This window comes from Herpailurus yagouaroundi, unplaced genomic scaffold (genome assembly GCF_014898765.1).
Source record: "Herpailurus yagouaroundi ecotype Mexico unplaced genomic scaffold, PumYag 159, whole genome shotgun sequence".
Taxonomy (NCBI): Eukaryota; Metazoa; Chordata; class Mammalia; order Carnivora; family Felidae; genus Herpailurus; species Herpailurus yagouaroundi.
The window spans coordinates 82,559,917-82,574,881 of record NW_024412400.1 but is presented as its reverse complement, the minus strand read 5'-3'; the positions used below and the strand labels follow the sequence as shown (position 1 = coordinate 82,574,881).

General features: G+C 37.9%; 1 protein-coding gene across 2 annotated transcripts in view; it reads right to left on the bottom strand.

The window, feature by feature from the left end:
- Positions 1-14,959, bottom strand: part of CCDC50 (coiled-coil domain containing 50) — a 65,800-nt gene extending 50,841 nt beyond the window's left edge. For both annotated transcript variants that reach the window (XM_040481099.1, XM_040481100.1), the window contains exon 1: positions 14,873-14,959. In XM_040481099.1, coding sequence (XP_040337033.1) covers positions 14,873-14,921 — 49 coding nt within the window. In that variant the 5' untranslated portion in view covers positions 14,922-14,959. The remainder of the gene's footprint in view (positions 1-14,872) is intronic.
- Positions 14,960-14,965: the final 6 nt, after the last annotated feature.

Genomic DNA, 14,965 nt, shown 5'->3' with positions numbered 1-14,965 from the left:
GTTGTTTTATTTTTGTTATTATTTTAATCTTTTTTTAATGTTTATTTGTTTTTGAGAGAGAGAGACAGAGACAGAGAGAGCATGAGTGAGTGAGGGGCAGAGAGAGGGGGGGAGACACAGAATCCGAAGCAGGCTCCAGGCTCTGACCTGTCAGCACAGAGCCCAATATGGGGCTGGAACCCACGAACCATGAGATCATGACCTGAGCTGAGCCTGGCGCTTAACTAACTGAGCCACCCAGACGCCCCTATTTTTTTCTTTTTTTTTTGAGAAAAATTTCTATTCACTTTAGTGGTATTTAAGTTAGATGTGAACTTTGGATGGTTCTCTATTCCAAAGAAAGCTGGAAACTCAGCTAGTGGTGCAGGACGAAAGAAGCACAAACCAAAGCTTGGAGGCAAATTCCAATAAGGAGGAAGCTGAGATGTCTTCAATAATTACAAAAATAAACAGGGTATATGAAGTGATAACATTATCCGACTTTGGATTTGTCCTATTTAAAAAGTGTTTCAGGGGCGCCTGGGTGGCGCAGTCGGTTAAGCATCCGACTTCAGCCAGGTCACGATCTCGCGGTCCGTGGGTTCGAGCCCCGCGTTGGGCTCTGGGCTGATGGCTCAGAGCCTGGAGCCTGTTTCCGATTCTGTGTCTCCCTCTCTCTCTGCCCCTCCCCCGTTCATGCTCTGTCTCTCTCTGTCCCAAAAAAAAAAAAAAAAAAAAAGTTGAAAAAAATAAAAAGTGTTTCAGAAAGAGAAAAAAACAAACGGGAGCTATATACATCAGGATTCAAATATTGTTTGCTTAACAGCTACAAGACTTTGGGCAAGTTATTTAATCTCTGAGCTTCAGGTTCCTCCCTGTAAAATGAGAATGGACTTCTTGAGAAATAAATTAGATAAGTGAAGGGTCAAGGAATACATCCGTCACTCAATAAAAGGAAATTCAAGAAGTGGAACCTATTATTATTGGCATCATCAGAATTAATGAATTATTACAATTAGTTATGTTCTACTAAGTATTTCATCTAGTCAGGTCCCCTAACTAAGCCACTGATTAACACAGATCTAGTCACTTGTCTAGTATAGAATCCATAACAGAATATGCAAACACTACTTCCTCTTCTTCTACCAAAGAATTAAAATGTAATCAACAGTTACTACATTTCTTTTTTGTTAACAGTTACTACATTTCTATAGCTCTTTCTAACCTCTTATGTCCAACTGAGGGAGAATATGTTTCCTATACATATTGTGGACCTAAGTTAAAGGAAAATCACTATGTCTAAAATGTTTAATAAGCTCCATCACTTCAAACTTTTCTTTTCAACTGAATGTCCAGAGTTAGAAAGCAAAGTAGAATTATATGAGAAAGTCATGTAATTACAGTTTAATCAACATCAAGAATGATAGGAGGGTAGACCACTGAATAGAAGTATAGCCAGTCAAAATATAAACACCTTCACACGTAGATTAAAAACAGTGAATGCCTAAAACTAGACGGATTTTCCTAATTTCTATTCTTTGAGTTGCTCTAGTGAAAGCTTTCTGCCAAATCCACATGCCATTTTGGTATCTTTCCTATAAGAAATGTGGATATTTCTTGCCCAATTTATAGAAATATGGCTTTACTGCAGCATATAAGGAACACACAAATTAAAGTACAAAGAGCTCTGTTCTTAATTCCAGATACCTGTCAGAATTTTAGTTCTGGTTCTGTCACCCACTCACCAAGTGACCTCTGACAAGTCACTTCCCAAATCAGAACCTCAATGTCCTGACCTGTAAGGAAACAGTACAAATTATCTCTAAGAATTCATCCAACTTAAGACATAGGGTTGCATAAAATATACTTGATTCAGGGTAACTCATATACATTTGTATCTTGGACACCAACACATCATCTAAAATGTGAAAATCACAGCCTGTAAAAAAGACTACCCTATAGGATGACTTGTTGTGTTCTCTCCTGCACCAAATACTGCTTTCTTCAACGCTGTTGATTGTTTAACTATTTCTACCATACAAAATGGCAAACATCTGCTTTTATTCATCTGTATAGTAGCTTCAACCACCAATAAATCTTAAAATAACCTTCCACTCAATCTGGTGCCTTATAAAAAAAAAAGTAGTCTTTTCCTGTTTTAACTAGCAGTTCTCTCAGAGCCTTTAGTATCAGGGTAAAATGAGACCATGTTATCAGTCACTTACTGTCCAATGAATACAAATGTGAACTGTGTCATTTACTAAAAGGCTTAAGTGAGGCCAGATAACAACAGTACAGCCTGGAAAAGTGAGCACACTCCATATTCAGAAGGCTTCTTAAAGATCACCAAATGTTTCAGGGGCACCTGGGTGGCTCAGTCGGTTAAGCATCCAACTTCGGCTCAGGTCATGAACTCACAGATTGTGAGTTTGAGCCCCACATTGGGCTCTGTGCTGACAGCTCAATGCCTGGGGCCTGCTTTGGATCCTGTGTCTCCTTCCCTCTCTGTTGCTCTCCCACTTGCTCTCTCTCTCTCTCTCTCTCTTTCAAAAATAAATCAAGATTAAATTTTTTTTTTAAAAAATCACCAAATGTTAAGTTCAACTAGAATGTGTTCCTAAATGCCTTGGATTTCTCTCAGCAATGCTACTGAAACTAGCTTCAGGACCTTCTACATGCAATTACCCTGCAGAGAACTGAAAGAAAATCAGGGACAGCCTGCACCTGTGAACAGGAAAACAAGCTATCCAAATCCTTTCTATTCTAGAGGATTCACTTGCCTCACTGGGTTTTTAAGAAGTCAAAATTATTTGGGCGATTTTTTTAAACATTTGAAAAAATGGCTGCCTACAAGTATAAATTTATTTTTTGCAGCACTGCCTATTTTTAAAGCAGTGTTAACTCCTATGTGATATGAAACTGAAAGAGACTAAACAGTGTACCCTAAGTTAGAAAACAATTCCAAAATAAGTACAATAGAGTATATCCATGCCCAAAGCAGAACACTCTTGAGTTGACTCTTGCTCATGCTTTTCCACCCTCTTTTGATCATAAACCATTTCAAGTTTGCAATCTGTACATCCATCTTAGTCTCCAACTCAAAACTTTCAGATTCTTCACAATTATCTCCCCTTATAATCAAGAACTTTAAAAATACATTCTATGTTTGCTCTGTTTAGGTAAAGCTTCGTAAGACCCTTGCTCCCTTTATATCAAAATAAATCTAGAGAGAAAATAGTAAACATAAAAATTCTGAACAGAACCCAACACTTCTAGTAACAGTGACAAAATGACACTATATAACATTCCTGGAAAATGTGCACACATTAGCATAGTCTTACATAACTAAAATTAATTCATAAATAGGTAAGATCACTGCCTCCAAAGGAGACTATTGTATGTTCAGGCCTTGACTTAACCTTAACACCAATCAACCTACAAAAATTTGAGAAATGGGGGAAAAAAATCATACAACAAAAAGTAAAACTGACTTATTCCTAGTCCTCTATTCCTACCTCAGTGAATGAATGCAAATAATCATAGCTCTTACTCTAGTGTCATTAGTCAGGTTAGTTAACTCAGGTCAGTTTGCCCCCTGGGCACAAGCTGTCAGATAGTCTGACAAGTTTTCTGGAGTATCTCCTATGTGTAACGATCTCCCCAAAATACTGAGATCAGCCAGCCACCAGTCTTTTTCTGAGAGAAAATGAGTAAATTAACACAAAGAATGAATCATTTTGCTTAAGGAAATAAGTAGTTCAAAGTGGGTTGAAGAAATCACAGAAATGAAGTAGGGTAGACTCAAGAGAGAATGAGTACTTGACCTAGGCCTGGTGGGGGTGGGGGGTGTAAAAACCATACTATATTTGGATTGCGTAGAAGGAAACTCTAGGCAGAGGGATAAGGACTCACAGGAACAACGGTCTGGAAGAAGGTTAAAAGTAAAAGTATTACAGGACAACTTGAACAATAATATTATCAAGAGCTTGAATGTATACCACCGCATTTCACAGAATGTTTTCATATCCATTTCTTCAGTTAACCGTAATCACAAACCCAGTAAATATTTTCTCCAAAAAACAGATAAGGCAACTAAAACTTAGAGACACAATGTTATCTCTGAGTCCTTACACCTAATGGGTGGTAAACAGGAGATGTGAAACCAGGTCTTACAAGTCTAGGTTCAAGGTATTTTCCTTTAGAAAGAAGACAGTCCGATTAAGATTAAATTAGGGGCGCCTGGGTGGCTCGGTCGGTTGAGCGTCCGACTTCGGCTCAGGTCATGATCTCACGGTCTGTGAGTTCGAGCCCCGCGTCAGGCTCTGTGCTGACAGCTCAGAGCCTGGAGCCTGTTTCGGATTCTGTGTCTCCCTCTCTCTCTGCCCCTCCCCTGCTCATGCTGTGTCTCTCTCTGTCTCAAAAATAAATAAACGTTAAAAAAAAAATTTAAAAAAAAAAGATTAAATTAAATTGTATACTACAAGTCTGATTTCAATTGGGATGAATTACTTAATCTAGTAAACTAGATCAAATACTACAAAATAATTCTAGGAGGAGCTCAACTACTAAAAAGATGCATAGCAGAAGTATATAGAGTAAAAATGTCACCTTGCCCACTCCATTTAAAAGAAAGAAGAAAATGATAAGTATATTACATATTGCCAAGTAAAAAGGAATCAAATGTCTGTATTTCTTACCTCCTCTGAATTGGCACAAATCTTTCCAATATCTGTTCCACATTTTGGGAGGAATATACAGACAGAACCCATAAACAGGGAACAGAAAGAAAACTAAATAAAAATAAAATTTCAATAAACCCAAATATGAACAGCTAAATGACACCCTCATGATTTCTATTCTATAATCTATAGAGCTGATTTCATGCTTTACTTAGTAATCAATTAGAAAACAGAAAACAAATTAAGAGTAACACAGTCTATGACAGACAGGTACCCTTCAGGTTTTAAGTGCCAATGAAAACTTCACACACTCAGAAGAGGTCTTGTGACAAGGACCTCACTCAGTAATCACATCCAACTGCTCAGGGCATTTCAGCAATGTCTCCTTTAGTTATGTGATCACCAGTATATATCTATTCCGTAAAATTAACAGAATTGCACTTTTTAATCACAAAGTATCTGGGTTAGGCCTAAAATTATTTGGCTATCCTGTCTTTAAGTTTAGTAATTATCCTAGTTTGGGGAGCTCGAGAAACCACTGAAACCATGTTCCGGAACTTCAGGGGTGTCCACAGTAAAAGCATGGTAAACTGGCATCTATCCGTAGCTCCCTAACCATTTTCTAAACCTCTAGTTTCTCCCCTCCAACATACACATAGCTAAAATGACCTTGGAAGATAAGCTCTATGAGGCTTTAATCGGGTAACTATAAAAATTTTAGAAAAGAAGAAATGCTCTGAAATAATAACGTGGGACCATGGAAACCTGAGAAAACAATAGAAGTAATCATGTCAAGTTAGAATCCAGCAATCAAAGATAGGAAAATGGAACTTTTGTAGGCAAAACCAGAAAGTGATCTGTAAATACAAACACCGAGAATGAACAATTCTTTTCAAATGGCTGTTGGCCCAAATGTTAGAGCAAACTCAGTAAGTGCAGATGCGGGGGACAAAGACCTTAATCAAGTCTCTTTCTTCTCTTTATCTACTTCAGGTCTCCCATCTAGACAATAAGGACTTTTTGACAGTATTTGCCAATCCTAGCATTCTATATTGTAAAGACGTAAAGAAAAACAACTAACATTTTAAAGCATTTGATGTAAAGGTGCTACTCAAATGCTGGCAAATGTTATAAAGTAAATCATGGACTTCTCTATACAGCCCAGTTTAAAAAAAAAAAAAAAGTCATTGATGGGGAGGCAGTGAGGAGGGAAAGACAGACACCCTTATAAACCACTCACACTTTTACTATATACAGTTAAAAGTCCTGGAGTAAAGTTAATGGAAAGTGACTCAGCCTTTATGACTCATTAGAAAAATGAAAGCCAAAAAAGTCCAGTGGAGACTCCCCTAGTATTTGGTAACTGAGAAGCAGTATCGAGACTAGAAATGTTCATCACACATTAAGGCTTCAAAGCTTAGTGGTAAATCAACCTAGGTACTTCTGATACAAGTTTCTAAGAAGACAAAGTAACACTTCCTTCATGCAAATGTCAGTTAACACATTTTGAAGAAAGCCAGTATAAGTAAAAAGCTAAAAATCATAAGCCAACTTTTTTAAAAAGTTCAATCTGTTTACTCATGCCCTCTACTCATGAAAGCTCAGAGATCCTTCTTCAGAGCTGGCATATGACATACTCTTATTTTACATAAGGCGTCTATCTATACAATCAATTTTGAAATACCCAGAAGTATATATGGAGTGTAAATTTTTTCTTCCTAAAAGAATAAAGAAAAAATCAGGATATAAGTCTAAGTTTTTAAAAGTCACTACAAATATAAAATACACTATCCTAAGAGTTCCATCAGCCACAGTCCCCAACAGCACCAACATAGTAAAGTTATAATTGATGCTCATGGTGATAACTGAAGTATCAAGAAAAGGTTAAATAAGGAAGTTTTTTAAATTTTCATCAAAAACCGTTCAAAAGAAACCACTATTTTTTCCTATACAGTACCTGATAGTAAAAATTTTAAGCTTTTCTGTTAATATGGTCTCTGCCACGATTACTCATCTCACCTTTAAAGTGTGAAAGCAGCCACAGACAATATGTAAACAATGAATACGGCTTTGTTCCAACAAAACTTTACCTATAGGAACTGAAATATGAACTTCATATCATTTTCATATTTCACCAATCTTTGTTCCTCTTTTTTTTTCAATCGTTAAAAAATATAAAACCTATCCTCAGCTTACCTATTGTATGAAATCAAGTGGTGGGTAGGCTGGATTGGCCCATGGGCCACAGTGTGCAGATCCCTACCTTAGAGGAACAAATTTCAATTACTAGAGGGGGAAAAGATGATGCTCATTCTTGAACACTGACAGAGAAATGTGCTGCCAATACAAAAATGTGAGAGGTTGGAGCAGGGAGGATTCCTTCACTAGGGTGGCCAGAGAATTCTCAGTATATTACAAATGTCCATTATGTAAGTCCAAGAGTATAATATAATCTGGGTATAAGAACTACAGATTCCTGGAACTGTCTCCAAGAAACTCAGTTGATATCTAGGAGGACCAGGAATGTGTTTATGGTAAAACTCCCAACATGAACATCTTACGTTGCACCAATGTTTAAAAACCATCGACATTTGCAAAATATCTGACATTAAGACATGAAGCTACAATATATAAAGAATTCTCAAAATTCAATACAAGAAAACAGTCTGATTTTTTCTAAAGGGGCAAAAGCTTAGAACATATACTTCAACAAACATGTAAGAATAGCAAATAAGACTAAAGAGACTTAACATTCTTAGTCATTAGAGAAATGCAAACTAAAAACCACATGTGGTATTATACAGTTATTAAAATAGCTAATAAAGTTAAAAAAAAAAAAAAAAAGACCCTGACAATACAAACTGTGGGGAAAGGTGCAGAGTTACTGGAGCTCACATTCACTGCTGGTGGGAATGCAAAATGGTACAGCCACTTCGAAGAATAGTTTGGCAGTTTCTTATAAAACTAAACATACACTCACCATATGACCCAGCAATCCCATCATAGGTGCTTTCCCAAAGAAATCCTATATGCAAATATTTATGGTGTCTTTATTTATAACCACCAAAAGTGGTTAACAACTCAAATGTTCAACAAGTCAATGGATAAGCATGCGGTGGTACAGCCAAACACTGGAACTCAGCAACAAAAAGAAACAGAATTACTAATACATACAATATGGTATCAGATATATTATGCCAAGTGAAAGAAGCCAAACTCAAAAGACTACTTACTGTATGATCTAAATTATACAATATTTTTGAAAAGGCAAAACTATAGTGGCAGAAAATAAATCAATGGCTAGTGGGAGACAGGCAAAAGGGTAGAGAAGTTTCGGGGTTATGTAACTGTTCTGATCTTAATTGTTCCAATAATTGTAAGACCATATTTGTCAAAACTCAGAACGGTAAATTAAGGATGAATTTTTACTGTATATAAATTATACCTCAATGAATTTGACTAAAAAGAAAAAAATACTGATATATAAATAACAGATTACACCTAGTTCTGGTTTATAAGAAACTTTTCACTGTTTTTATATCAGTGTATGGTTACCAACTACCATACGTATACATACATACATGAATGTATGTGGGGGTTTTTTGTAAATGAAATAATAGGAAAATAAATGGTTGTTTTTGTGTGTGCATTTGTCCTTTTTTCTTTTTATTCTTAAGTTTACTTATTTATTTTGAGAGAGAGAGAGAGTGCAAGCAGGGGAGGGACAGAGAGAGAATTCCAAGCAGGCGCCACACCCTTAGTGCAGAGCCTGATGAGGGACTCAAACTCACAAACCATGAGCTCATGACCTGAGCAGAAATCAAGAGTCAGACACTTAACCGACTGAGCCACCCAGGCACCCATCTGTCATGTCTTCTAAACATAATATCTGGGAACCCTTATGCACTGGTTTCTAAATTCAAACATCTGGGAATAAATGGTGTAACTAATCCCCCAAGGTCCTCCTGAATATAAAAACCAATTATCCTTTGTAGGTCTTATGCAAGATCTAGGGTATCCTAATTTTACATTTTGAAGCACAGGACACCTTTAACTCGGTCATCAGTTAAAAATATTAATTCAATTGACCGTCCACTAGCTACTTCTGAAACTGCAAATACAGCTGTGACAGGTTTGTTTTTCCCCCCAAAGGTCACAGTGGTTCATTTTAGAAATATGCTCCTGTACTTAGAAAACTGGGATTTCAAACAGAGGTTAATAAGGTTTTGTGGTATCTATAAATGCTTTCTTTATGAACAGAACATCACATAGCTTTTTGTCACAGAGGAAAATTCATTTATCTCAATAAAAACTCCTGAACCCCTGACCAGGACTGTGGAAACAACGTGGGCTATGGCTTTCTTTGAGTTTATTTCCCTAATAAGTTTAAAGTGTCCAAGCCTCGTGCTCGCTTCGGCAGCACATATACTAAAGTGTCCAAGCCTCTCAATGTTATAGCCCTGTTGGGCTGATGATAGCAGAGAAGACATGCAATTTTTTGATAGAATATTGAGGCAGGACTGTGACCTCCTACAGTTCCCTCAGTAATTCATTTAACAAATAAAAAATAAAACCAAAAAAAAAAGTTTTAATTAAAAAAATAAAGCCCATGTTAACTCATTAACATTCATATCAAACATTATCCCTAAAATAATTTCAAAACATCTCTGAAATTTTTGTCATTGTTTTCATTCTGTTTTAAATATAAGATAGTGTTAAGGAACACATTAGAAAATAATCTTATGTATCTACAGAATAAAAGAAAAAGATGACAATGGGGAGGGGAAAACAAAGAGAAAGTCAGGGAGAAAATGGGAGAGGAAGGAGAGGGTGGGAAAGGAGAAAATATTCAGTTTTAAATGTTTCAAATTCTAGTCCCCAGTGTGCCAATTCCTACCTAACCTCAGCACTTTGGTACAATTCACTTCCCTGTCCTGGCCCTCAGATTTTCATCTGGAAAATGAGAAGGCTGGCTTAGATCAGTGGTTTTTAATGCTTTCTACTCTGAGATCCTTTGATTAAATATCAATTAACTTTACACTGTCACACATGGAAGAAGTTGTCCTTTAAGAATCGATACTTTAAAAAAAAAAAGTTAGTGTTTAAAAACTGCTTATGAAAAAACTCTTTATTTTACAAATGACAGCTATATCCATTTAAAAAAAATCATTCATTTAAGAAAGGATTGCATTTTTGCATACACCAACTAACTGGAAGATTCTTTTTTTCCCTTTATGTGAGAGGCATTTTGGGTGCAATATGCATTTAGAGGGTTCTTTACAACAACACCTAAACTCTACACAACTGCTTGTTCACCACGGTGAAGACCACGTGCATCACTACAGGGCATGTTTTATTGTGAAACTACCCTTGCACAATAGGTAGTACATAGTAAACATTTTTTTTAAATATGTGTCAAAGATTCTTTCCAGCTTACAAATTGTGAAATGTTGCTTTGCACTTAAGGAAAAAATTAAAACTATTACTCAAATAAAAATCAAACCCACAAAAGAGCATTTGTTAGAGGTGTTTTCACTGAAATTTTATTCTTAATAATGATTATCTCCAAGGATAGAAGAGCACAGAATTCCTTTTTTCTTTTTTTTTTTCTTTTTAGGTTATACATATCTTTGGGGGATGAATTCTACTTTTAAGATGCACCTATGAAAAAATAAACATTACAAAAATAAAGATTAGTGGTACCTGGGTGGCTCAGTAGATTAAGTGTTCAACTCCTGATTTCACCTTAGGTCATGGTCTCGTAATTGGTGAGTTCAAGCCCCTCATTGGGCTCTGTGCTGACAGCAAAGAGCCTGCTGGGGATTCTCAGTCTCCCCCTCTCTCTGCCCCTACCCCGTGTGTGTGTGTGTGTGTGTGTGTGTGTGTGTGTGTGTGCACGCGCGCGCGCGCGCGCGCGCTCTCTCTCTCTCTCTCTCAAAATAAATAAACTTAAAAAAGAGGAGCACCTGGGTAGCTCAGTCAGTTGAGCATCTGACTTCAGCCCAGGTCATGATCTCATGGTCTGTGGGTTCGAGCCCCGCGTCAGGCTCTGTGCTGACCGCTTGCTCAGAGCCTGGAGCCTGCTTTGGATTGTGTATGTCCCTCTCTCTCTGCCCCTCCCCCACTCACGCTCTGTCTCTCAAAAATGAATAAATGTTAAAAAAAAATTAAAAAAAGAAAAAAGATTAAAAAGTTTTATAAATTTAATTCTGGCATTGTAATCTGTGATCCTCGTTGTTAAAAGGCATGATCCCTGCCTGCCCTTTCAGTGCTTATACTATGGGAAGGAATATGAAAGAATTACTATGCCAGAGATATGACTCCTGAACCAACAGGGAGCATTTAATAATACATGCACTCATTCACTCACATATGCAAATATGTGCTGCATATTTGCTGGCTATGCCAAAGACCGGAAGCCAAAAAGGGAAAAAAAAGATAAATACCACACAAACCTCCCAACTCAAGGAGATCCAGCCATTGTCTCATTAAAAAAAACAGTAACAAAAAAATGTGCTGTAGCATTTTGAAGAAAAGAGAAAATCAGTTTGCCCCGAAGCCATATGCTGTACATCTCACAGACACTGCCTTCACGTTATTGCCTAGTGTGCATGTGATATGCTTTAGATCCTGGAGAAAATTTGGCTAACTTATTGCACCAGACCTAATTTTGTGTTTTTCCCCTTAAAACTCTGGATTTGTGCCATTTATCTAATTCACCTCATTATGCCACCGGGATGTCCTGGACCTAAAATGAATCAGTGCTTTCCAGACATATTTCTGAAAATGTATTAAATTTTATCTTTCACAAAAGAAGATTTTTCTCTCAGAATAGGCAGCTACCTTACTTCAAGGAGTAATTCGCTAGGTGCACTGATTTCAGATGTGCACGCACACACAGTTAACCAACTTTGGAGATGGTACAACTTTCCGTTTCCATCTGAAGACTAGTACAAACACATAACACATAATACATTTCTTACTGCTGTAAGAGAAGAAAAAAGAAGGTTGGCACTGGGAATTGATGGGAAGTTGGTGTATAGTGCTAAATGGCTAAAAATGGGAAAACTCTAAAGGCTATAAAATTACAAAGGAGTTGGTAAAAGTTTAAAAGGTACTAGAAATGGTTTTGAATATTAGCTCTTAAACCAACACTTTATGTGTCAAAAGTTTGTTAGATAGGAGAAAGGACAAGATTATGATGGTAAATGAGCAACTCCAATTAAGTAGTGGTATGGGAAACTAACTGGAGAGAGCAAAAAGAAAGTGAGGGGTCTGGACTGTTGTTTCAGAAAGAAAATTCAGCAAAGAAGCTAAAATTGACCAAAAATCAAAGTTTGTCAACTGATGAACAACTTTCCTTTTCAGAAAAACAAACTCCCAGCTGTGATCTAAACTAAGAGACTTACAGAATACTGTTGGAACCTGACTAAACCTATGTCTAATATCCACAAATTGCATGATGTATTTGAGTTACACATCTGATTTAAAAAATAATGGCTGGGAATTATTTCCAAATATAGTTGGGTAGAAGTTCAAATATTTCAGAAGAAATAAAGGACTATTCCTAAACACTGGCAACAGTATTTCCATTACAAAAAGTGTACATATGTTATAAATATGCTTTTAAACCAGAAATAATGTGTGTTGACATTTAGCTAGAATTAATTCTTTTCCCCTACATATGAACTCAAATGTGTCCCTTTGTCCCTATTTTAAGAGATTCCCAAGGTAAAAACACTGCTGTAGTCTTGTTTTTTTATTTTTTAAAGGTCTGTCCAATGATGGATATCTTTAGCAAGCATTGGATTTTAACCTAGAAAAGAAAAAATTTTAATATTAAAATATTCCCTGATGTCAGCTGTTACCCATGACCTCTGTTGAGATGTTCAGGACAAAGGTCACAGGGTTCCCCAACCCCTCCAAAAGAAAAGGCAGTGGGAAGCAACAGGCACCCACAACATTGGAAATCAACTCCATGACCCAAATTGTAATTGCATATAAACCTACCAGAATTTAGAATGAGAAGTGGAAGAGATAGGTTTTTAAAAACAAAGGTTAAAAACCTATGCCACAGTATTAAACAATTTACCACTAAATTTACTTTTCAAACTGAGTTGGAAGTTTCAGTACTAAGAACAATCTCAATGTGTATGTTTTACCAAAACATGGGCACCAGCTTTATTCTCTTTAAATTAGGGTTCAAAGACATTGTTAAGGAGTTATTAGGCTATAATGAAGAGTTACATTAGAGAAAGATATCCTTTATTATATTTGAATACTTCCCAGAGCAAAAAGTACAGCACTATTTAGGACGTTCCTAGCCTAATACATCATTTCCTTTGAGAATCTTGGAACCAGAAAAGTCAGATGCTTACAAAGACAATGATCTTCTCAACAATTTCTAACCACCTTCAAAATCAATCAATATTTAATTCTAACTTAATCAAAGAGCCACACCAAATTTCTTTACCACTTTCCCATGAAATGTAAACTGGATTGCCAAACACCACACTATGCAAAATGAAAGTCAATTCAAATGTGTTAAAATTCCAGGGGGTAGGAATGGAAACATCTTGCCTTTTTAGATGGAAAGTGTTTGTTGAACCCCCTGAGAAAGAATGTATTGAAATAAATCATTCATGTCTTGGTTAGAAACCAGAAGACCTAAGAGTCATACAAATGCATATACAGAAAGTGAGTTTCAAGTTTGTCCCAGGTCATCAACATATACAAGGGGCTGGGTAATATCACAGCACAGTAGGATTAACACTTTACATGGAGTTGTGTTTGAACTCCAATGCTCACTCTACTCATCACCCACCCCAAGGAAGCACTATACACTACACAGGGTCACTTTTTCTTTAGAAACATCCAACACACAGACATATATACACATACACACCCACAAAACTCATACTCAAAAGACTAAAGACAACCAGACAATCTCAGAGACTAGGACTTTCAAAGTATAGCTCTGCCTTTCCTATCACTCAGGCACCAGTCAGGACAGTGCAGTGAAAATTACATTTACATGTGAATGCCTAAATCTTTACCAAAGCTTTGCAGGAAACTGAAAGGTTGAAAAATCTCCAGCCTAAACTCTAATACCCTTCAGGAACAATAGGACAGGCTAGGCCTCATTAAAAATTCTTTATAAAACCAGCGACTCTCTCTGTGTTTGGAACTCTCCGGGAAAGAAAGCAGTCAAGCTTACTTGGTGGGCCTGGGCAATCACAAGACCATCAGAGTCAAATCAAGTTGTCAATGAAACATGCAGTTCCAAGAAAACAAAAATTCTTATTTTCAATTCCACATTCCCAAGACACCACAAGTCACAATGCTCAGATGAGATGACATTCACAACAAACATAACCTTTGCAAGCTCAGATAACACTCTGGGATTTCCACGCTTCCTAGGGCCAAAGAATAGCCAAAGATAACTAAAGGTTAAGGTGATCCAGCACCCAAAATTTCAACAAAAAATGCTAGATCTTGGAGCAGCCGATCAAGAGCAGGGAAGGGAAGTCAAAGGGCTACCTACTGCTAACCAAACCAGTCCAGTACTAATCAGCCATAATTTTTCAGGGCATCAGTATAAAGAGCCTTTAAAAATCAAGGTCACCAGTTGGTCCCCTATTCCTCCTCGTCCCCTGCTTTTTGTAAGAAAATGCTTATAGGACCTTCCGATCCGTCCGCCCGCGCAGGGCAGTGCCAAGACTAAACTTTCAAACCTTGAGGGAGGTGGGAAAGTCAGCCAGCCAGACGCTGGACTAGAAAAAGTGGAGACAGAGAAGGAGGGAAAGACTCAAGTTTCAAAACAAAGGCTCCACAAGGAACTGAATGTCAACCCCTCCCCACTTCCTAGCCTTCACGCCAGCTAGGCTGGGCCTTGATTTTTAAGGACACAAATAAGTCAGATTTACCCAGCTCTTGAGCGTTCACCAATTTGCACAACCACTTGCTGAGGGTGGTGCTATCCTCTTTCCCCCCGTCTCGCAGAGGAGAAAGAGGGCTCAGAACGTAAGGACTTGCCCAAGGTACCACAGTAGAGCCTGAACTCAATTCTGTCCCCGACCAGGACACCAGGGCCAGGGCACCGCGGTGGGAGGAGGGACGAGGGCCGCGGGGACCGAAAGGACGACGTCCCCGCCCGGAGAGAGCGGGGCTGGGAGAGGGGAGGGGCCCCACGCGACTCGCACCCCGGCCCCTACCTTCCTTGACTCCCGGCAGCTTGGACTGGTCGATGCCAACTTCAGCCATGTTGGGCCGGGGTCCCGGCCGCCCCTCGCCGCCCGCTTCCCCGC